The 25,842-nt window shown below is 36.8% G+C and overlaps 1 protein-coding gene across 1 annotated transcript in view; it reads right to left on the bottom strand.

Annotated features, from left to right (window-relative positions):
- The window catches only part of ME1 (malic enzyme 1), a 176,467-nt gene that overhangs the window by 119,761 nt on the left and 30,864 nt on the right, over nt 1-25,842 (bottom strand). Inside the window, exons 2-3 of the mRNA XM_061989758.1 lie at nt 10,356-10,489; nt 2,253-2,402 (exon numbers count right to left, since the gene is read on the bottom strand). Of these exons, the coding sequence (XP_061845742.1) occupies nt 2,253-2,402; nt 10,356-10,489 (284 nt within the window). The remainder of the gene's footprint in view (nt 1-2,252; nt 2,403-10,355; nt 10,490-25,842) is intronic.

Here is a 25,842-nt window from a genome sequence, read left to right as displayed (position 1 = left end):
AGGGAAAGAAATTACCTGGGTAGTATAATCTGACTTGAATTTGCTCCTGTCAATATGGAAATGAAGACTTTTTTGGACAAAAGAGATCAGGCTTCATTCCAATATTGGTACATAAGATCATACTTTTAAGAACATACAAATACAAGGATGCTCAATGTGCAATTGGATCATCACTATCATTTTTCAGAACAACTAAATGTATCACCAGAATGGAAGTTCACTATCCATGTGACAGAATAAAGCATTTTAAAAGCAGAACAGAGGAAAATCCATGGGGAACATAGAAAGTCTGTACAATTGTTATTTATATGAACTGATAGTTTTATATTGCAGTCATTTAGTGAGCTGAGAAATTTCAGCTTGCTATTCCAAAGTCTGCACAATGTATGCATTACTGCTATTATGCCTGGCTGTTGAAAGCTTTTTATGTCACTTTTGAAACTAAAAAGAAAAGAAAATGTAAGCTTGTGGTGAAATACATTAAGGTTTCAAATAAATCCATAAAGTTTTACAATCTACTCAATTCTTATTAAAGGAGAGGCTAAAGAATAGCTTAGTTGCATGGCGGAGAACTCAGAAGTTCTTGTTTCCCAGTGTATCTGTGCTAACTGCCTGTCTGTAGTGTAATTTCTTTCAAGTTAACTGTACAGATACACAAATTTATTAACGACAAAGAAACAGAAACTGGGATTTGACTCTTAATATCTAGAGAGAAAAATTTAGGACATCTTTCTAAGTCTCCTTCAGACAAAAATTTCATTGAATCCAAAAAAACCAAAAAAGGCAAAAAGTTGAAATGTTTCCTCTCATGTCCTGACTGTGCTTCAGACTCCAGTCAGAATAATGGAGCTCAGGATTCTGAAAATCTCTGAAAGGGGCTGGTGGGTTGTTTCAATTGCTGTTGCAAGATGTGTCTCACCAGTTGCATATTGACGTTCATCTAAACTATCATCTAATTTAACGGTGGTTTTTTTTTCCTTAGATGCTCCAAAGGTCTGGGAATAACGTGAAAAGTACATGCATAGGCAGAGATGCTCCTCATGCAATATCCCATATGGCAATGGATATCAAAACAAGGGGCAATGAGACCAGTTTAGGCAATGACTTAATTTCCAGACACATTTAGCATTTCCTGGAAGGCCAATAATATCACCATGGTGGTTACTACTGATGGGAAAAAAGATGATTTCTCTTGCAAGGGGAGGTACCTAAAAGCCACAGATCATTAAACAGGTTTCAGTAAGCATTCTTGAGGTCTTTTTGAACTGTGAATTTGTATAAAAGTGGGAATTCTTGTTTTCTGCAGTTGGCCAGATGGTCCTGACTCATTCTGTCAGTCACAAGGCAAAAATTACTTTTACATTAAGAACAACAAAACCTTGAAGCCATAAGCCTCAAATACCTCCTGTGGAAGAAACTATAAGCAGTCATTTGTTCCCTTTAATCTTTCAAACTTCTTTTTTTCAGTATATACCTTGACTATTAACAGAAAAACCCCTATTTCTGTAAACAGAGCTATGCACATATAGCTCCTTTATCTCTTCCTTTGCCAGAAAATTGTACAGAAGGCTACAAAGTGTTGTTCCAGTTTGTATTTGAAAGCATAGGTGTACACATGATTCTCAAAGAGCAGCCACCATAAATCTAAAACTCTGTGGGCTGATATTCAAGGGCAAGAGTGAAACATGCATCTATCCTTCTTTCACATCACTTCCTCTGTAAATATAGGTACTGTATACAGGATTAAAACACTCCAGTAATCAACCTGTGACATGACAAATTATTAAGTAGTGAGACAGGCACTTTGATGATTATGGATTATTTTTTAAGATGTGTGTAGGTACATATATGACACACTCTTAGTTTGCACACATATTATTTTTATATATGTATATACAAAATGCCCATAGTATAGATATGTATATAGGTAAAAGTCTATGGTCTTCAGGTTTTTAAGATAAATCTAAGACTAAGGATTCAGTCTTCTCTGGTCTTGTAAAATCCAGCTAGGATTAAAAAAATGTCAGTTAATGAGCTTAAAAAGGTACTCACATTTTAATACAATTAAAGCAATCATTTTTCCTCTTAATGCAATACAAATTATTGTTTAATGTAGACCAAAAGTGCAGTTTGAATTATCTCAGTTATTGCAGTTTTGGCTTACATTCAGCTATGTTAGAAAAACACTGCATAAATCCGCCAAGAGGAAAATAAGATACAATTACTTTTATTTGAAATAGAAACTTACATACCTTGGCCTCCGAAATGCTAAACCATACTGTTGGCAAGCCAGTCCCACAGTGGGAGTGTAAACAATAGGCATGAACTTTTCAATGTCAGAAGTCAGCACTTTATAGAAGAGCTTTTCATTTCGATCCTGAAGACTCATTAGTAGGATATATCTGTGGAGAATTACAGAAAATTAGAAAATTAATTGAATTTAGAAATGCAAAGCCACTTAGATAACTAATTAAAGCTTTATTTGCTCTATAGCAGCCTCTTTCTTGTTGAGAATATTTCGATTCCTCCTTGTCTTATTAGCATAAATGGTTCAGATACAAAGGATAACAAACTGGATGAGATAGAAACTATCATAAAATTGACAAACTCTACATACTCAGGAAGCTAATCCCTCTCAAGTAAGAAACATGTTGCAATTGAGTATTTGGTCTGTCAGAACCTAATCCATACATACCAGTTGTTTCACTTGAAACAAGACCCATCATTAAGTAAGTTAAACAAGCTTAATCTCTTGCCCCAAAAAAGGAAACTAAAAACTTTAGCTTTTTCTGCTCTTGCCTCAACAGAAATTTCTCTTAAATCCAGGGTAATACTTGCAATAAATACTTCACCTGAATACTGCAGGATAAAGCTTTCAAAAACAAAGCATGTACATACGGCCTTTCATCCCTGAAGACTGTGTAATGAAATCTGCAATGTTTTCCCTCCTAATGGAAATCAATTTTTGTTTGAGTCTGACGATATTTTCTAGTCATTTCAAGAGAAAATGAATGAGAAAAAGAATTAGAGAACAGAGGGTGAAAACAAGTTTATGCTTAGCTTGTTCTACTTTTGACTGCCATCACTCTAACATTAACTCAGTCAAACTCCAATGCTGAGTATGACAGATTATACTACTCTATGAGAGACTTCAAGTTAAATTAGTTCACACAGGTATGACTATGATCACTTTGTGAACTCAATATTTAGCAATTTGAGTATCCTAAAGTTCATCTCTCTGTTTAGTAGTTTTAGCAACACCAAGTATTACTTTAAAAATTCAGCAGTCTCCAATAGCAATAGGCTTACACAAACACTTTAACTTATATATACAATTTATGTAGATTGGGGTTTTTACAATGGATTTATTTCTACAATGGATTTTATTTACATTGGATTACTAATTGCTTATACTCAAAAAAGCTGAATATGCCCATCATTTTAATACATAAGTGTTGAGAAAATGTATACAAGACATTCATTACAGAAGTCTGGAGGTTTGTGTGTTTCAATATCCTTTACAGAACTTTCCTTCAGCATACTTATGCATCACATGCACACATAAAATCTAATTCATGCTTTAAAGAGACACAAATATAATCAGGTAACTAACAAAGAACAGTTTAGTAAATCTGTGTTTGTTTTGTTCAAGCTTAGCTTATATATCCCTGTCTAACACAGAAGCATTTCTTTCGTGATCCGCTATATAAAACTTCAACAAGCGCTACAACCAGTTTGGCAGCTGGTGACTGTAACGAGGTGACAGAAGTGACGCAAAACAGCATCCTTCCCCTTTTGTCCCTAAAGCTATTTCAGACCCCGAAGATCTAGAAACCAGGGAGTTGAAGATGTGCTCTAAATACCAGCGCCATGAGGCATCCTGAAACACTTTCCATCATACATTAGTTTTGAATGTTCTCCAAGATTAAGTTATATCCTGCACTTGTAGTTCTCAGCTACAAATGCTTGAATACTCATTTTCTTCCACATTGCTACATTTCCCTACTAACCTTTTATTTTCCAGCTATTTCACTATGATATGCTGTATCTTTCAACAGCCTTGAATTGTTGGAGTATTTTCTTTATTAAAATCTTTCTCTTGAGGATTATTAACCCAACATTTACCTTGAAATACAAACTCACTCACATATCGTGAATACATTCAGTGATACTCATTTTATTTCCAGGAGATTTTTAAAAATATGTTAGACAATACCACATTTACTCTGGTCTGCTCTACATGGGACACTGAGAGCATTCACAGAAGCCATCTCACTATGTTTAAAAACTGTTGCCTATATATTTAATTTTTTTTAATCACTTTCATTTAAAATGAGATGTGGATAGCTAAGGCTTAAAAATACCTTTCTTCCTACTAAAATCAAGATTGGATTTTAATTGGAGTAAAAAAAATCTCCTAAAAGAGAAATGAAAAGTTTGGAATCATAGAATGGTAGGGCTGGAAAGGATCTTTAGAGATCACCTGGTCCAATCCCCTGCCAAAGCAGGGTCACCTAGATCAGGTCACACAGGAACGTGTACAGGCGGATCTTGAAGACCTCCAAGGAAGGAGCCTCCACAACCCCTCTGGGCAGCCTGTGCCAGGGCTCCCTCACCTCAACACTGAAATAGTTTTTCCTTATGTTTAAATGGAACTTTTTGTGTTCCAGCTTCATCCCTTTACCACTTGTCCTGTTGCTAGATACCATAGAAAAAAGGGATGTCCCAACCTCCTGACATCCATCATTTAGATATTTGTAAATATTAATGAGATCCTCCCTCAGTCTCCTCTTCACACTAAACAGCCCCAGTTCCTGCAGCCTTTCCTCATCAGGAAGATGCTCCAGTTTAGCAAAAGCATTCCTCAAGGGCTTCAAACCAAAGAACTGATAACTCTCCATTGTATTTTTACTGTCCTGTAGCATTAAACTGGAGTTTTATTATTTGCATTTATCCTGGCACTTTTATGGTCAGGATATGCTAAAGAAATAATAACTGCATACTACTTGTAACCACATTTTCAAATAGTACATATTTGGACATATCGAAATCAGCATAAGAAATATCATTATAAAGTGAAAAATATTTCTAGAGAAGTGCAATTTTGATCAGGAGGCTACTTTCAGCCGCAGATATAAATTACCTCTTCTTTCTTGGCATATTAACTTGCTTCAGAGTATCAGCTTTCTCAAATATTCATTCTTAAGGGGAAAACCAAAACTGATTCATCCTCAATGCGGTGTTGGTTACAATGCATTATTCAACGAGTATGCATCTTTTAGCAACATCCAAGTAATTTACACAACTAAAAGCATGAAGTGGTTTTCAGCATTGTGTTTTTTGAAAAAAGATCTCTTTAAAATGCAGTACTTAATGGAATCTTTTACTGAAGCCCACATTTAATTAAAAACATGGTGAAAACATGCAATAAAAACTGAGAAAAATAATTTGTGCTATAAAAAGATTGAAAAATATTATCTGTTCTCAGACAAGGAGTCTTCAATGAAGATGCTGGGTAAGAGCTGAGGATAAAAACCAAAGCCTGGCAAGTAAGACAGAGGTGAGTGCCAAGCATTCAAACTTCACTCTGTCACTTTTCCTCCTTAAGTTTATTTGACCTAAGAACTTTTTATGCTATTCTACTATTACGAAGGGAATGAAATACAGTAGCAACAAAAGGATATAAACCAGATAGCATTCAAAATACAAAAGAAAAACCTGATATAAGTACTAGAAAATTACTGATGATTTCTTAAGATAACTGGCCTACTAGCACTGGCATGCATTTTAGAGGGCAAAATGAAATGGTAAAAACCAAACCCAAAGTTTGTTTGCACTCACATTTCCAAACATGAGACCAAATCAAGTGGCATGAATTGCTATTAGTTTTAACCTATGTAAGACACTCAGCTCCATTGCTTTGCATCATCAGCATCTATATAGAAATCCTATTAAAGATAGAAATTTAAGCAAAAAAGAAAATAACAGCATTCTCAGGAAAAGTGACTTGCTAGCACCTCTCCTAAAGTTCACACATCCAGTATAACGTTTTACCAGTTTGACTATTTCAAGCAAGAAAAGCCCAGACAGAAGATGTGTCTATGTCAGGGGCAACACTTTCAGTAACAGTACAGAGCAGGAACATACACAACTAAAAACACAGAGAGGAGAAAAGAAAAAGGATTACATTACTTGCAGAATCCATCACAGCTTTTCCAAATTAAGATGGAGGAATATAATTATTTCCTGTTATTGGCTTTCTTTTTTGCCAAGCATACCGGCCAATATATTTGCTGCTGTTTCATGTTCATTTTGTGTATGAACTCTTGGTATGTCAGAGCACAACAATTCCACGCTGAAAGTCAGTAAAGAAGTTTCAACTGTGCTAAACCTGTCATGCCACAGTACTATCAACTTAGCTTTATGAATTTGCACACACCTTCTTTCCAATTAAAACTAGGGATGCTACAAGCCTGGCAGTGTAAGATGCTGTCACACACAGCACTAATGTTTTATAAGACAATAATCCTTCTGTCTAAAGAATTTAACAGCTTCCACCTCTGCAATACTCAAATGCTTATACTTCATCTTTTATACTAAAACACACAGGTATACATCCAATATCAAATCTAAGATCTAGGAGGAAAACAGCAGCTTCTCTTTATGTCTTCTCAATCACTACTCCTATAGGAGTGAAGACTATGTCAAATATATACTGGAAGAAATTAGGGTTTTTTTTCTAGAACTAGTACTTTTACCTTCAGTAGAAGGCAAAAGCTGTATGTTCTTAAGCAAGGTTGTCCTTGAGCATCTGTCTGTACAGGGAGCACTTGACATTTTCTTTCAAGTTCTACTTAAAATAGTCAACATCTCTGGTGTTCTCCATCAGTGAAGACATTCAAGGAATAACTGCATCAGGATCACAGTTGCTCTTCCTATTAAAATGTTTTGATGAGAGTATGAGTACAGGAGACCACTGTTCACATATTGCACTGAACCGAGCTCAAACACATGTCGTGCATATGTTCACAGAGCAAGATCTCTTTTGAAAAACTCCAATAAAATTCTCAGACACTTGACTTATAAACCCAGCTGCAAATTACATTTTGCACGCACAAGTTTTTGCACAGTCAATTCACACAAGAGTTTTATCTCTGAAAAGGAGCCAAGATGTCACTGTTCATGGTCTTCAAAGGAAGTGTCTTCTGCATGCAAATGTTACCAAGTCTTCTGATCAGTGGTCTTATATGTAAACCTATGTATGGACTGCACAAACTATTTTAGTAGAATCATAGAATGATAGGGGTTGGAAGGGACCTTTAGAGATCATCTAGTCCAACCCCCTGCAGAAGCAGGTTCACCTAGATCAGGTCACAGAGGAACATGTCCAGGCAGGTCTTGAAGACCTCCAAGGAAGGAGACTCCACAACCCCTCTGGGCAGCCTGTGCCAGGGCTCCCTCACCTCACAGTGAAATAGGTTTTTCTTATATTTAAGTGGAACTTTTTGTGTTCCAGCTTCATCCCATTACCCCTTGTCCTGTTGCTAGATACTATAGAAAAAAGGGATGTCCCAACCTCCTGACACCCACCCTTTAGATATTTATAAATGTTAATAAGATCTCCCCTCAGTCTCCTCCAGACTAAACAGCCCCAGTTCCCGCAGCCTTTCCTCATATGAAAGACGTTCAATTCCCCGAATTCCACTAAAAGATGGAGAAAACACCACAGTAATATAATGCCACGCTAAAACAAGAGGATAATATTTTTTTGTCAAAGCATAGCATGACTTGAACAGTCACCTTAGGCCTGTTGAGTGTTCACATAGCATACAAGTATGATTTCTTAAAGGAACCTCACTTGAACCTCTGGATTTATATAATTTTAAGTGCTTAAGAGATAATCTCATTTAATTTACAAAAAATTGTATTAATTCAAGATCACCCCTGAAAGCTTATTTCTTCACTGCTATGGACCTATGTTATGAAGTCATACAGAAGCTGAGGTTGCAAGGCACCTCTGGAGATCGCTTCATTCAATTCCCCGCTCAAAGGAGAGTCAACTAGAAGAAGTTGCTCAAGATCATGTTCTGTCAGGTTTTTAATATCTCCAAGTATGGAGACTCCAGCCCCAACTTATCCAGCATTATAAGTGGAGCCACACTGCTTATTCAGACTATAAAGGGAAGTGAAGACACAAACACTTGGATCAAAAATGATGGTTGAGAAAATACCACTGACACATGCCACAGAATAAGACTGGGAAATAAACACAGCTTTTAATTTTTTAATGTTAATTACTACAGTATCAACTGAAATATTTTGACAAATGACAATCTTAGTAAGAAAAAAAGCTTAACTTTTAATAGTTTCAAGGTATTTCTATGAATTGAAGACTTACTAGTTCACTCAGCAAAAGTACATCTCTAAAAACCTGTTAACAACAAACTTGCACTGCAAAGTTTCACACTGTGACATCACTTCTGTACTAAAAAAGGTGGTATACTCAAAATAGTTTTATGGTATAAAATGGCAAGTTACAGTCTAATGCTCAAGACATTAATGTAATATTGTAATGTTTGCACTTCTGTTTTAATATCTGCTTATATGAGCGGGAAAGAAATTTCTTCCTTACCCAAGTATTTACTTGGAAAAGATAAAATGTAAAAGAAGGCTCATAGATGGGAAATAATGTTTAATTAATTATATAAAGACATTAAAACTAAGAGGGACACATTTAGAAAATAAAATTTAGAGAAAATGACTTCTGGAAAACATTTTATTTACATTTATTTGTAAACATATTTATCTTTATTTACACTCGTGTATTATTTTTGTCTATTGTATGTGAATTATTAAGTGTATGTTTTTAAAAAAAGTCCCTCTCCTCATCTGCTCCAAAGACAGACAGATTTTTCTTTTCTTTCTTTTTACATGGCAAAGCAAGTTTTCTGTTAAGTATTCCCACAATGCTCAGAGACATTTTTATGCCAATACCCTCATTGCAATCAGAACTTCAATGTCTAGTGTTTGACTATGATTCCAACAGTACGGCATTCAAACTTTTAATACTCTGGCATTTAAAAGTGATGGATTACTTCTTTTTGCCTTTCCTGCAGAACTTTTTCATTTTGGTGAAGAGCCATTTAAATATCCACAAATTTTTGCTAAAAAATTAAGAATTCAGACTTGGAAACAGTGCTACAATCCTCTTTAATTTCACACATCTAGACCTGTACCTTTCAATCCATCACGCTTTGAGAAACACAAGTGCTTTTCTCCTATGACCTGACATGGGAGTCAAATTTCTTTGCTAGTTAAGAAACACATACAACAATGAAGTAAAAGGCTTTTTTCTTCCCTGCTTTGAAGTTACAGGTGAAAGATATTCCAAAATCCAAGTAGAAACAAACAACTGAAACAGCCTTAGAGTCTTAGATGTCCTGAAACATATGAAACAAGTAGCTGTATCGCAAAGGCAGAGTTAATGAGGAGAGGAAGACTAAAGCACAGACAAAGTTTCCTCCTATGGTAATGTCACTGGTTGAAACAAGGATCTCCATGAAATGTTAAGGCTTACTACATACAGGGACTAAAACATTCTATGCTAGGAAGACATCACTCTGTGATAACTGACAATGCTTCCCGAAGAGCACTGCAAGATAGTTAATCTAGAAAAGATTTCACAATCATGAGCTCTTCATTGACAAGAACAGCTGTGCTCATCCTATTCTACCACCACAAAAAGCAAAGATTGGGGCAACTTTAAACGATAAAAAAGCCTTGCCACCAAAAGGCACTATCAAGAAGCCATGTATTAAATACAGATAACAAGATAACTCACAACAGAGAAAAGCAAGGCACGAGGGAAAAAATAAAGGAAGAGTGTTTTGTTCTAGCACCTATAAAACATTCAGGAAACAGCCCAAACACTTGAGTATTCATAGATGGTTAAAGCCTTCTTTAGCTTTTCCTTTAAAAAACCCAACAACACTTAGTAAATATTAATTATATAATATTTTATAACTTTCATGTATTTATTTCAATGCACACATGGCTATATGCATGTAAAGACATTATTGACACTTAGCTTCACCTGAGTTCATTTGCTTCTGATGACCTTTGTATCACCTGGCTGTTGAATTAATGTGCTCATGTGAATAGCACTGGAATATTACAATCTAAAATTAGGAGTTGATTTTTTTGAAGAAGGCATTCTAGCAAAAGTATGTATTTAGCTTAATGATTCCCAGTCATCAAATACCACAGCTTGAAAAGAATCCACTTCAGCTGTTCAACCATTAAAAGAGAGACTTGTGGTTTGATAACTAGGATAAAGTTTCATATCAATACTTTACCTGTCTAGGTCAGATGTCAGCCTTTCAAAATTCTTAAGAATACTATAAACCTGGGTATCTTGACCTAGAAAGCATGGTGGCAATAATCCATGAATATTCAACTGTTGCCTCTCCTCCAAGGTAAATGCCATGCCCTGAAAAAAGAAAAAATAAAAAGCATGTATACATGTAGGTGAGAGATACTCCTTTTAAGAAAATCCTGCCACAAAATACAGCACAGGTAAAGTCAGCATCAGAAAGAATATTTACTAACAATTAACCAATGGCTTTGGAAAAAGTTTTTGCTGAATCATATAAGACCAGGCTTGTACAGTACAACAGCTCCATCCCAGCACAGAATGAGTTAAGGTTTTCTGACATTGCAAGACTATTAGCTGCAAAATTATTAAGACAGAGCTGAAGAAGAGAGAAGCAATATCTTCTCACTCATTTGTTTGGCTATCTTCTAAACACAAAGCATGGATAATGTCAATTTTCAGTGTAAACATAATGCTTCTAATATCTGGAAATTTTTCACTATCTCGGTTATCTCAGATGTTCATGTGAATTCTTAGTACAACTCTGTGGTACAATAAAGTCATCGCCATTGTTTTATAGGCAAAGAGTCTGGTCCAACACCTAGTGAAATCTCTCAATAGAAACACGGCCATAACAAGTTCAACATTGACTTATTTGGTCTTTCAAATTCACATTCAGTTACAGTGTGAAAAATCTGCACAGGCTTACTGGATTTCCTTATTGCATCCAGAAAAGACATCTAGAATTATTTAGTATGTTATGTGGACTGTCACAGAATGCTTAACATTTAAATCCAGTTTGGGAATTGGCAGTGACTGACAAATAACTGCTTTTTAATGAGAACTGTCTGTCTTAAACATCTTCAGAAATTACCCAAGCTATTGAAAGAAAGAGGATGCCTTTACAGCAAAGACATGCCCATGGGTTTAGCACACTAATATCAAGCACTCTGACTGTTAAGTTTTACTTTACCATGGTGACTACAGCCAGGCAGGAACAGAGGAGTTGTCAGAGGAGTTGTCTCTGTATACAACCTATGAAATCTATGCATTTGTTTCACATTGTAGCTACTGGATGGTGGCGCCACAAACATGTTACAACTCTCCTTTAGCATCACACCTACACTGCTTGCACTCCAGAAATCAGTACTGGCACATTTGCAAGTGTCTTTGAGACATCAAAAGTATACACCATCTTTGCAATATCATAGAATCATAGAATGGTAGGGTTGGAAGGGACCTTTAGAGATCATCTAGTCCAACCCCCCTGCAGAAGCAGGGTCACCTAGATCAGGTCACACAGGAACATGTCCACGTGGGTCTTGAAGACTTCCAAGGAAGGAGACTCCACACCCTCCCTGGGCAGCCTGTGCCAGGGCTCTCTCACCCTCACAGTGAAATAGTTTTTTCTTATGTTTAAGTGGAACTTTTTGTGTTCCAGCTTCATCCCGTTACCCCTTGTCCTGTTGCTAGATACCATAGAAAAAAGGGATGTCCCAACCTCCTGACACCCACTCTTTAGATATTTATATCACATAGCTTAAACATATTCAAGTTAATGTTCTAGAGGTTAGATGGCATTTATTACTCATTAGGGAAGATACATATGCATATGTGTGTATACACACATATATAAACAAGCCACTGGACCATTGCCTACATCTATAATACAACTATATACTAAATACTTTGCTCTCACAAACACCTTGGAAGATATGAAAGAGGAAAAAAAAAATCAGTGTAATGGTTCTGCATTTACTCTCCTGTAGAAAATAAATACTACTAAGATACTTTCACAACTACCTCAGTAAATATACACTTTTAAACTTTGTTCGTGCTACCATTAGAATTACCTGGGTCATCAAATGACTGGGAAAAAACAGATAAAGCAAGAGCACAAATACAAAAGGCATCCTTCACTGTACATTTGCAACACTGCTGCCTTTTGAAGAGTGCAAATTCACAGTCCTTTACACAATGCTGTTACTGCCTTTCACACAACACCTAGTGAGTGAAACAACATGATAAATTCTTAACAGTTAGTGAGACTGTTTGATTATCTGATCAGATGTGAGAGGGTTTGGGGTTTTTTGTTTATCTGTTTGTTTTACAAATACTGATCTCATAGGACTTATTCTTACAGAACAAAAATTATAGAATCATAGAATGGTAGGGGTTGGAAGGGACCTTTAGAGATTATCTAGTGCAGCCCCCCCCTGCAGAAGCAATCTTGCTGTCACTTACCACTCCACACTTCTTATTTCATTTTTAATCTAAATAATTTTCAAGTGGTTATGTCATTGTTGCTTGGAAAAAATAGAAAAAAAACCCCTGAAGGCAAACCCACCACACCATCTGCACTGAAATGTCATTAATCAAGTTGCTACCCTTAGGTAAAATAAGGATGCAAAAAAAAAAAAATAAAAAGGAAAAGAATCATTTAATAATGAAGACTTTACAGGCAATCTAACATTTCTAGAACATGCTTCTCCAAACACATAGAAACGGAAGGAAAACAATTTTAATAACAGACAACTTGCTTTCATTTTCCATGGACACAAAGGTTTCCAAAAACATACACAAAATCAGTTTTTTTCTTTTCCCCACATGAATTTTCTGTGGCTAGATATAAGTGAGTTCAGCTGCTATCACATTTTCAAAGACCATGAAAGAATTGAGAGTCAACACTCCTCATTGCTTTATTTAAAGTTGATCCTTCTTATCTCCAGTAGACATTTTTTGGCTTACAAATCCCACATAAAAGCTGTCCATGTCTGCTCACACGCACACACATTTCAGCATCAGTTCCAAATGGTTAGACTTTAGGCCGCTGTGAAGTTTAGTGGATCTCTCAGTGCTGGCAATAAGGGGACAATCCAATTCTTCTCTGTATCTCTCCTTTCCCTTGTTTCTAGTAGTCAACTTTGCATAAAGAAAAAAACCCCAAAAAAATGGAATGCCTTGACTTTTAGAATAAGATATGAACTTTAATTACTATGATAGGGTTTCCATTCTTATTTGAAAGGATATTTTATTTTAAAACAGACCCACAAAAAGCTGATATGTCTTGCCAAGTATCTAAAAAGGATTTTGTCTTGGGATGGAATATTTTCAACATATTGCTACAGATCCTACATGGTTTTAAAAGTCTTCATTTGCTCCTCTTTGACACAGATATTATGAACTTTTCAAACTTCCAAGATGGAATGTTCATTCCTTTTTCTCCTCAGAGACCCTACAGGCTCAAAAGGAAAGACTTATCATTAAAACTTATCACCTGATAATTTAGCAAAAGATCATTTTATGCAATAAATGTATGCTATTTAATTTGCTGATAATAGGAAGAGCTCAACTTCATAAGTGTTGTGGTTTATGTCTAGATTTCTTGCACTAGCCTCTCAGCTTTTCTACACCAAAATTCTTATTTTTCCTGTTGGAAGTGTTGTTTCCCAGCCATCCAGCAGAGAGGGCTCAAGGTCCAGCTTGGTTTACAGTGTCCTGAGGGCTGCGGTTTGTAAACACCTGGATGGACAGATTGCTGTCATCTAGACTGCATCCCAAGTATAATAAACAATGTGGACATTTCAATTTTGTTCTCTGTATTAGAAACAAATTTTCCAAGAACAACAGTGTGACAATCTAAAAGCAGCAAGAGGCCAAGAGCCTGCAGCCATAAGTGTTAACCTTTGCCTAGCTTATTTATTCATTGCTTTATATCTTCAAAAAATAACATATATATCACAGATATGAAAAGTAGAGTTACTATTAAGCCTTCTAAGTAAGAGCATGCAGTTCTTCAAGAGTTATGTTTCATAAGCTTCTTTATATGCCTTAGTTTTGGCAAAACCAAGTTCTTTTCAGCCACCTCCTTATCTTCCCTTCTCACAAACCCTTCAGTGGAGCTGTTGGGTTGAGGATTTTTATTGTGCTCTGACTCTATTTCTCTGTTTTCATTTTCAAGAAGCTCAATTCAATGCAAACATATTTCATTCTGAGTTTGTTTCTTCATTTGTAAAGTTTTGTAACTGTAACAGTGATTTCTATTACTGCACATTGCTCAGTATTTTTTCATTATTCAGTTCCTATTGAATTATCAACTCAGCTCTTAACTATGTATCCTCTGCCTCTCTTTTCCCCCCAAAGCCCCTCAACTACAAGACTGTTTTAGTGCAATTACACGTACATCAATTCTTCCGTTCAGTTGTAGTACTGAAAAGCCATGAAACAGAACAAGCAGCACAACATCATCATGTATCAGATGGCTTTTTGTACTGGCTTTCGACTGAGTTTCTCAAGCAGTGTTTGAGAAGACAGAGAGCACATTCAAAATATTTCAAGAGCTGTCTCAGCCTCAGTCTCAGCGTCTCATTCACAGCAGAGACAAGTCTTATCTCTTAATACAAATTAGATTACATTGACATAGTTTTTGTTCCAATGGCATATCTGAAACTCATCTAATTGCTAAGTTTATATAAACTCCTCAAGAAAAAGAGATTGCACTAAAGTAATGTGGGTGTCCTGTCTATGGACTAGGTAAGAATCAGCTTCGCTAAAGGGTAGCCAGAATCATCTCCAAACAGTATTCATTGCAGGGATCTCCTCCTATTTCTTTCAGGACCTAGTCAGCTTTTGTTCTAGTAGGTCAAAATTTCCATTTTGAGAAGCTCCTACTCATTTAGAAAACGGCTTATTTTGTTCTGTTGGCTTCACTGCAGGTATGCCACAAAACTCTTAGCTTGATAGCATACAGACAGAGGCTGGCTTAGAAGAGGCAATCATGATCAGATCCAAGGTTTTCCAACTCACTGACTCTTTCCTCAGGCTCTGATAGGAGAAGATCAAGGCCCATAAAACTTCAGGTCATCCCTGGGACTCAGGAGACAACCATCAACACCAACACCCAAACTCAAGTACCTGCATGTATATTTGAGCTGACTCAAGAAGGGAAGGAAGAAATGCAGAGGAAAGTAAAAAAGTGTAGCAAGGAAGTATATCTAGAACTATCATCTGCTCTACAAAAAAGAAATCTCTGGATTGCTGATCTAAGATACTACTAGAGAAAAGACACAGTTTCTAAAGTCTTTTGGGGACAACAGACAAGTAGGTCTATCATTGTTTCAGAATCTAGCAGAAAGTAAAAAAATTCTCCATTAAAAAACTACTTCTGTATATTTAAATTATCAAAGCACAATGAACCAACTTCAACAGTATCATGAAAGAACCACCCAAATCTGTGGGACTAAGATATGCACAACAACTGCTGCCATGCTGGAAGGAGGATATCTGGCTCTATGCCACCTCTTGCAACCTTCCTCCACAGCACCTGGTAACAGGAGCTGGGGAGTGCTCTGCCAGATGGAGCTCTGAGACAATCCCACAGCTCCCTGAAATCCAAGTCTACCCAAGATCTAAACCAATCCTTTGAACAAATGGACTTAGAGAACCCTGCAATTATGTATTCTTAATAGATATATTTAAAAAAAGAAATGCAAACAAGATCATTGCTTTTGGTTGAAAGACCAAAATCATTCTGCAGTCACTGGAGAAGAGTTTTTTCCCCAACATAGAATAACAGAATGGTAGGGGTTGGAAGAGACATCTAAAGATCATCCAGTCCAACCCCCCTGCTGAAGCAGGTTCACTTAGATCAGGTCACATAGGAAAGGGTCCAGGCAGGTTTTGAAGACCTCCAGGGAAGGAGCTTCCACACCCTCCCTGGGCAGCCTGTGCCAGGGCTCCCTCACCTCAACAGTGACATAGTTTTTCCTTATGTTTAAGTGGAACTTTTTGTTGGAACAACAATGGAACATGTCCCAAATGAAAAATCAGTGGTATCACTACTAGGTGCTGGTCACACATCATCCCATGCTGCTCACACCACTTCATGCACAAGATTTGCTCCAGGAGAAATTCAGCTACAGAACTACACATAGTCTTTAGAAAAGCACAATCTTTGGTATGGCTGTTTGCAAACAATTCTTTTGCAGATCAGGCTTTTGCCTTCAGTAACTTTGTCCTCTCGTCATCCTGTTAAGGAGGAATCCAAGTCAAAAATCACTAAAACAAGTTTCTTTTGCTGTACTTCAAGGAAAACATCTTAGGCTGAGAAAGAAATAAAACGTTACATACAGTCCTGCTAGGTATGAGATACATTAAAACAGTTTCAGGCCCCTAAAATATCATAAGCACTTTTAAGATCAGAATATTAAAAACTGAAACCCAAACAAAACCAAATCTCAACCCTGCAAAATGGCACACAGGAATTTTTAAGTGTTTTAAGCTAAATTTAAGAGTTTAACAATGTACAAATCATTAAGACACTCTATATAATTTATATTTTTTAAACATCACCTTACAAACAGGCAAAAATAATTTTTTACAAGCATTTCCCTTCTACTTTGCATTTTTATTACCCAAGCAAGACTTCAGAGAAACTAAACAAACACTTTAAGTACTCCATGTCCAACATTCATGTCATGGCACAATACTCCAGGAAATAGTTAGAATAAGTAATCTGAGCACATGCTGCATAATACATTCATTTTGCTGAAAACAAACGTGGTTCATGCAAAGGCACTGATGCTAGAGTACATGTGGCTAAATATATTAGTGTTACTTTCTCTACCTGATCTTGTCATGACTGCCCAAAAATATTACAAGCACAGGCAACTAATCCAGCTACCTGGACGAACACCTCTTCTGCAACCAGTGCTTTAGGCCATACTGGTCATGCAAAGTATCCCTGTAGGTAAGGAGAAGAGTAATGTTTTTTTCTATGGTGAAATTCACACACAGTTTTTTGTCTTCAGGGGTCTTCTTTTGGGTCAGAAGAAATAATAGCTCTGCAAGTTGCAAATTTACATTAACTTAGAGCTAAATGTTTGCTCTTAGGAATGGTTTTGTGTAAAAACTATTTGCAAGAGAAGGGCTTGAATAGCAGAATCCAATTTTGATATCTTTTTTTTAATCCTAATTGTTGACATTTTAGAGGAAAAAAGTAATCCTTTTTAAAATGAAAATTGAAAATGAAAAAACTATCTTTCTGTTGAAAACTTCAGGAAACCCACACAGATAAAAGCTCAATGACTTTTCAGGCAGAAAGAATATTGATAACCCTTTGTAATGCAAACATTATCTAAGCTATTATTACAGTGCAAGCAGAAAAGTCAGTGGCATCAGTAACAGAACAGTCATCTTTCAAAAAAGTACAGTATTTTTCCCCAAAAACTATGCTCAGAGTCCCATTTGAACATTTAGTGAGGCTCATTGCTTAGCTCTGGATTATGCATTTTGGATTAAGGTTTAAAAATTGGTATACAAACTGGTGATTAACAATCCAGGAGCTTTTTTGGTAGAGGAACTGCGGTTTTGTTGTCTTCATACAGAAACTAGCACATTGGCCTACAGATGAGATCACTGAAATCGCAGTGAATCCTGCCACTAGGTCCCTGTGCTCACAGCCACTCACATTCAGATAACTACCCTGGTTGGGATGAGGAAGGAGTAAATTGCAAAATGAAGAGTGATAAAATGTAAACAGTAGAACCCAATTCAGATAAATCACTTGTGCTCCTTCTGATAAGCCCTTGTGCACAGGACTTGTGAGACTGTAAGGTATGCTGAAGGGAAATTTAAATAATATATTACAGTTGGTGGGCACAGCACTGGCCAAACAAGAAAAGAAGAAACTGTCCTAGCTTTCAGCTATATAAAATGCCAAAGGCACAGGTTTTGTTTTAAGCACATTTTTTAAACACAGCTTTTTAACAAGTATTTAAAATGGAGAATTATATCCTGACATTTGGCATTTCAAAGTTGTTTTTCCAGAGTCGTGATAGATCTGCTGCAGCCTGTTGAATGCATATTTTAGAGTTTTCAGGAAAGTCAAGAGACCTGAAGTGTATTCACAGTCCAATTCTAAGTCTAGTGAATTTTCAAAAGCAAACTTAAAAAGTCAAGTCAACGGGGGAAACTGAAACAAAAGTCAAAACCAATTTCCAGCAAATAAGGCACAAATAAATACAGTAGCTACTAAACACACCCAGGAACTTATGACTCAAAACAAATGCAGATGGCCAGAAGAAGCTCAGACTTCTCTTGGCAAATTCATCATGGGAATGTGTGGGCAGCTTGGCAGCCTTGAAGTGAGCTGATACAGTGATTGCATACAAGCATGATTCAGACCAGCACATTAGGAATGACAAATCACAGCACTCTTATTTTAGCAATCTTCCTTTGACCTACTGTAAACAATTATCTGAAAGTAAGCAAGCAAACTGTTTTGAGAAACTTTTTGCATGTATTTATTATACACATATATGGGAATATTTTTATAGTATTACACAAACAGCAGACAAACAAAGTTGAATAAAACAAGTCATCAAGATAATAATATACAAAAATATATTGCATGCTGTAGTATAATCTAGGATGGGACTGAGTCTAGTTAGACACTAAATTTAGGTGTTCACATGCAATCTAAGTACCTATCCTCCCACAATAACTATAGGCTATAAAGCATTGATTAAAATAAGAAACCTTAGAAAGATACAGCTCACTCTAGAACAGATCCCTTGGAGTAATCCCAGTTGCATAACTGACTATATTGACTGTAGACCAAACTCAGATTCGCACACATAAGCACCTACTGTGGCCTGGGAGGTTTGAATGTACCAGAGAAAACAACATGACAGAGCTCATTATGGCAACTATATCAACTGAAAATCAACTGCATAGGAGATTTGCACAGCAGCATGTGAAAGTCAGGCACAATACTCCTTTCTATCTCAAGGGGCACTAGTTGCCCATACATGTGCTGTTACATCAAGCCTCGATTGTCCTTTTGACTCCTCAGTCCTCAGGGTCTCATTAAAAACCATCTTACCCCAAATTCTTAATATTATTACAGGGATTTTTACTCTCAAAGTAACTGAAGAATTGCTAGAGCTGCATTTGCATGCCTTCAATGAGAGTTTGTTGCCTTAAAAGCAGATTTCATGTAATTTTAAAGCCATAACATAATTTACAAAGTGCAACATCCAAGGGGACAGAAACGCCCAGCAGTCCACATCTCAAACTCAGAGACCAGTATGTCTTACAGCACCTGCAGCCACAATTATTAAGATGCTCAGGCATAACTTCAAGATCTGCAGGCATACCAAGCCTCTTAACTTTTCACGTCAGAAAACAATTCTGCAGTTTAGTGGGCATGAGCTGGTCTGAATGTGCACCATAGGTCCCCATGGGGATGGAAAAAGCAGTTTCCAAAACACAGGAGGTGACACTGAGTCCACCAAGAGGCAGGGTGTGAAGTCTCCCAGGATGTGCAGAGCTCCAGAGACAGGTCTTGCTGCAGACTCCCATGAGAACTGACAGTCTCATTGCATCCAGAGTCACCAGCTCAGCACATGCTCTCCTCAAGTTGCACAACTCAGACCACATCCAGAAAGGCAGTGGCTACTGTGTGCTGACAAGGACTGCAGAGAGATACCTGATGAAACAAGGGGCCCTGAGAGCCTTTCTGAATACCCAGCTTGAAGGTGCTTCTCAGCAAAGAGGGCAGCTGCCCTTCCTGCTCCTGCACCCACCCGGGACCTACAACAAATGTGTGCATGGGCTATTAACAGTAACAGCTAAATTAGCAAGCAACTTATTAACAAATACTGGCTGTGATCTGTGCCTCCCAAGACTCAGGTGATCCCCTATCAAGGACATCATGCCAATATAGAGATATCCATCTCAGCTCTCATGGCTGCTGCTAGCAGAACAAAACCAAATAGTGGCTTGAAATGCAGCTTAAACTGTGGAAGCTGAACTAGTATTTCGGTTGGGTTTTTTTCCCTGGCTATTTCTGAGCCATTTTTATTAGTTTAAAACTGCCTTTGAATGCACTGACCCTCAAAGATGCCTACTTAGGAAAGCTCTGGCTATGGGAACTACTCTGGAAAGAGACAACAGCAGTCTACAACACTGCTTTTAAATTTGTTGAGCCTGTTCTTGTGACAATTTTCAACATAGCTTACCCATACTATAGATTAAAATATATCTATTTATAATAATATATAGATTAGAAACACTGGTTGTAGGCCACTTCAGAGCTCTAATTCCCTGGATGAACCATCATAACAAAATTAATCTTCTTAATTATTGCCTTTGTCGATATTGTCTATCTTTTACAGAGGTATCAATGTGCAGTTGTATGTCATAGAATCACAGAATGGTAGGTTTGAAAGAGACCTTTAGAGATCATCTAGTCCAACCTCCCTGCAGAAGCAAGTCAACCTAGATCAGGTCATGTAGGAACATGTCCAGGTGGGTCTTGAAGACCTCCAAGAAAGGAGACTCCACAACCCCTCTGGGCAGCCTGTGCCAGGGCTCCCTCACTTGAACAGGGAAATAGTTTTTTCTTTAAATTTAAATGGAACTTTTTGCATTCCATCTTCATCCCATTACCCCTTGTCCTGTTGCTAGATACAATAGAAAAAAGGGATGTCACAATCTCCTGACATCCACTATTTAGATATTGTATATATTAATGAGATTCCTCCTCAGTCTTCTCTCTCTAGACTAAATAGCCCCAGTTCCCACAGCCTTTTCTCATAAGGAGAATAATCTTTGGATAGGATAGGATATATATTTAGATATATAATTTATAGCTACAGGAATTAAAAATGTAATGTATGATATGAGATTTCTTAAAAATAAAGATGTCATTAAGTTTTGCTAAACCATATCTTAAATTCTATTTAAGAAATTAATTCACTCATACAGTAGATACTGTGAGCCAGGACTACTATAGCTCTAATAAAGGACGCTTACAATGCTATCAGTGGGATAAATGACAGGGAATTTCTACTTATGAAGAGAATTCAGATGAGGATATCATCTGACATGAAATATATTGCTAACCAGACTGTTTCCAAATGAAACGCCTAATAAAAGCTAAGTGTAATAACCTTGCAAATAAAGCACCATCTCCAAGTATGCAGTGTCCAACACATAATACATACATTTGCAAAATCACATAGAATTTGAGAGTCAATCATGATTTCCATGTAGGTGGAAGTGGAATTTCAGTGACTGCCAAAAATTCCACCTTTCTAAAGCAAGTACTTGACCAAATACAGGTTAGCAAGCCCTGAAATCCCGAGGGGATTTGATAAATCTGATATGCTTGGCAGATTTTACTCTTGTATTTCAGAGGCTAAACAGATTACCAACTACTGTATTCTGGACTTCTGATAGGACTAAACAACAAATTTCTCTTCACTAGCATGACAAATAATTAACACAGAAGTACTTTACATACTATAGAGTTGCTGGGAGGAAGGCAGAGGCCAATCTCAATACTATGGTCTTCACTTCTAGTACTACAAATGAAATCTAGAGAAACAGTCTAAGATAATGCAACATAAAAGGGCGTGAAGAGAAAGAAATGGTAGAAGTTGGACAAACAAAATCCATTCCTGCAATGTATAGTTGCAATTTGTTTCCTGCATTTGAAAAATACACAAACCATAGCATTATTTGGTACCAAGTGTAGACAAAGAAACTATTTGATGTGTGAAAAACGAAAAAAACACAACATAGAAGTACTTAAAACTTTATCAGTGACCAAGTTTCCACAGCTTCTGGCTGACTACATACTATTCTGGACATATTATCTTAGATATAGTCTCAGATTATTTCTGTCAGAAAGAGATGAGTCAGCTATTTGACAAGACTTCTTCCAGTGAGAAAGGTCACAGCCAAGTAACCTTGACTTCCTTTGAGCCAGGCTGTTTTGACTGAACTTTATTGGCTTGAAAATGCAGGGATTTCAGAATTTTTGTTTAATCTTGTCAAGAAAATAGAAGACAGAAGGCAACAGATAACAGAAGACCTGTATGTAGCAGTAATGTCCTCACTGGCATTTTGTATACAAATAACCCTACTACTTTCTATCCAGTGTTCTTCAGCCTCCAAAGATAATTGGTTCCTTCACCATCACCTCAAAGTGGAGCTTTTACAGACTACTTCCTGAATTTCTGTGTTCTCTCGAGCTTTCAGATATATGTTTCACGTTTAGCTGTAAGAAAAAGCACTAGTCAAGCAGGTACAATCTAGATAACTCAATTATCCTGTCATTTTTACAGACATAACATTTCAGATGTTACAAGAACAAGCCAACATTTCTAAGTTTTATCACACATAACTGATGTTATTAACACTAAGGGTAAGATACAACTCCCAGATTCAGACACCTGCATTGTGCTGTCTACAGAAGACCTAAGACACCTAAGCTCTCACCCATTAAAGTCAAAAGAATTTGAGGCAATAAAAATTAATTGAGCCAACTCTGATTTTGCCTACTTTGAACTATAAGCATCCAGGGGATAGTGCCTCAATATTTTTGAGATGCCATAAGGGTATCCTGTTTGGCCTTCAGCCACCATTCCAGAAACCCAGCTCCTATATCATGTGTGTCAGCTACATGAAGATTTCTCTGATAGAGTATATGAAATGCCTTTATAATCTACACTGTGATTCAATAACTAAGTTCCTGTTTCTATACTAAAGTTCAGATGTCTTGATCTGTAAACTGAATCCTATATTTCTAGTCAACAACAGACCCAAGACTCAATTAAGAACCTTCCCAACATATCCAGCCTTAAATTCCTATTTATAGCTAAGTAAAGTTGACAACCTTCTTTAGACTCTTCTTGCAATAAAAACCGGTGTAGTACCAATGTACATTTTACTTCTCTTATCAAAATAGATACTTTTTTTAACCAAGACTTCTATAAAAGCCTCATCAAAATGGTACCCAGTCTTTTAAAGAAATGTCTGTTTTCTACATAACTCAAATGATTTATTTTACTAATACCAGTACTGAATTTGACTGAACTGGGTGCAGCCCTGATGTTTTCTTGCTGGAAGTACATAGCAATGAAACTCTGGTTTTATGACAGTGTCTGTTTTTCCATTTTGAATTCTTAAATGCCCAGAGGAGCCATCAGTAGCCATTGTCATTACTAGAACCACAGACAAAGATTACCACAGGATCAGAAAGAGCAGCAAAGGGACAGAAGAATGCACATGACTTTGTCATACAGTTGAAATTGCACTTTCCTGAAACTGATAACCTTATGTAAACTTTGCTACAGAGACTTTTCACTGTGAGGGTGTCGGAGCAGTGGAACAGGCTACCCAGAGGGGTTGTAGAGTCTCCTTCCTTGGAGGTCTTCAAGACCCACCTGGACATGTTCCTATGTGACCTGATCTAGGTGACCCTGCTTCTGCAGGGGGGTTGGACTAGATGATCTCTAAAGGTCCCTTCCAACCCCTACCATTCTATGATTCTATGACTATACGCTCATTTTGGTTTGTATTATCCATTTAGTTAAGACCTGATAAAAAACATCAGGGACTGGACTGACGAAAAGGCAACCTCCTAAAACATAAACAAGAAAAATAACATAAACAAGAAAAATATGATACGCTGAACCCAGAATCTTAGTGTGAGGCCTGATTTTGTTACCTAAAGCTGTCATTTAACTGGTTCTAGAAAGAAAGCAAAATTATGCAACATTCAGAGTATGGAAAAAGTTAGTTGACTGAAGGAAGATTTCTACTGATGACAGAATAGTTCCATTTAAAACTGCTGTATCTGATGGATTCATACATTTCTACTTTTGCCAAAATGCCACCTGCATATAAATTGTATCTGAGTCTGAATAGGAATGCTCAGACTGAAATAAATCACTGAAAACACTAGGATAAAATTGAATGTATCACTCTTCTTTTTATTTGACTGCTCTCCAAAAAAGCTAGACTCATCAAAGCAAATACTAGATTAAAGAAAATCGAACATTATGGAAATAAAATCTGTATGGTAGTTAAGGAACTCAGCCAATATAAAACCATCTGAATTTGAACTCAAGAGTTCTATCTGAAAGAAAAAATGGGAAGGTGAAAAAATGGCAAGAATCTACTCCTAGTAGACGCAATTCATTTCAAGTTGCTACTGTCTTCAAGGCAAACCAGGGTTTTATTTTCCTTATACCCATCTCTGCCACTCACAGAAACCCAAGTCTAAAATCTGAAAAGAAAAACAAAATAGGAAAAAAAAAAAAAGTCTTACAAAATCTTCTGAGCTGACACTGAAAAACAGATCCTGGCATTAAACACTAAACACAAGGACAATTGATCGAACCTGAAGGAAATGTTGCCCATCCATTCCCACCTGTCACATTTTCTAGTATCTAGTTACGTAGCCCCATTAAAAGCCTTTTCTAGCTACTTAACTGTCACTTTTCCTGAAAAAAACTGTCGTGATAGATCCATTTATTGTACAAAAATAAGAACAAATACCTTGTTTAAACCTGATTAATCTGGAAGATACAATAACCACTGTCCTTGAGGTAAGGTTGTTCTGGACGTACTGAGCTAGGAGGCTGATAAACACAGCATCTACACAAGATGGTGCAGAGCAATTGGTAACAAAGAGAAAGTAGTTTTGTGATAAACCAGAAAAACATGACATTTTGAGGTTAACAGCTAAGCCATTTCCAAAAAAACAAAAACCCAAAAAAATCCCACAAAACCACTTCAAAAAACAAAACAAAAGTACTTAAGTAACAAGGGCAAAAATTATATGACTGTGATAGATCTAAGGAAATATTCCAACAGGGTTTTAAGTCTTACATGGGGTCCTTAAGCTTAAGATATCTATTTGTAACATATTTTAGACATCAGTCTACTCAGGCTAAAAAAGATGAAGGTTAATAAATTTTCATCAGTTTTATAAACAATTAACTGAAAAAAAAAAAAGTCTGTCCACTTCTTGAAACACATCAACAATCCACAATAATGTGAACCAGACCAGTAACATCAAACTTAAGTCTCTTTCAAGGAAAACTGAACAAAAAGTAAAGAAACCAACCCAGAAAGACATTTGTATTCTGTTTGTTTATTAATCCCCACATTACAAATTAGCACACCAAACTTATTTTGTTAGTTCCTAAAATTCAAATGGCACATTCTCATTGTCATAGAATCATAGAATGATAGGGTTGGAAGGGACCTTTAGAGATCATCTAGTCCAACCCCCCTGCAGAAGCAGCTTCACCTAGATCAGGTCGCATAGGAACACGTCCAGGTGGGTCTTGAAGACCTCCAAGGAAGGAGACTCCACAACCCCTCTGGGCAGCCTGTGCCAGGGCTCCCTCACCTCAACAGTGAAATAGTTTTTTCTTATGTTTAAGTGGAACTTTTTGTGTTCCAGCTTCATCCCATTACCCCTTGACCTGTTGCTATCTTCAATCACAAGAAATTGGGAGATAAGAAAAGCGAAAGGAAAAGAAAACCCAAAACAAGCAAACAATAACATAGACACATTTTGACAGCAAGGCAAATGGTTCCTTATCAGAGTATCAAGCTTTTCCTCTAGATATGAAAGGACCACCATAAAAAGTCATCAAAACTTAAAC

Source organism: Colius striatus, chromosome 2, assembly GCF_028858725.1.
Source record: "Colius striatus isolate bColStr4 chromosome 2, bColStr4.1.hap1, whole genome shotgun sequence".
Classification (NCBI taxonomy): Eukaryota; Metazoa; Chordata; class Aves; order Coliiformes; family Coliidae; genus Colius; species Colius striatus.
The sequence above is the reverse complement of the archived record's forward strand: the minus strand, read 5'-3'. Positions and strand labels throughout refer to the sequence as shown.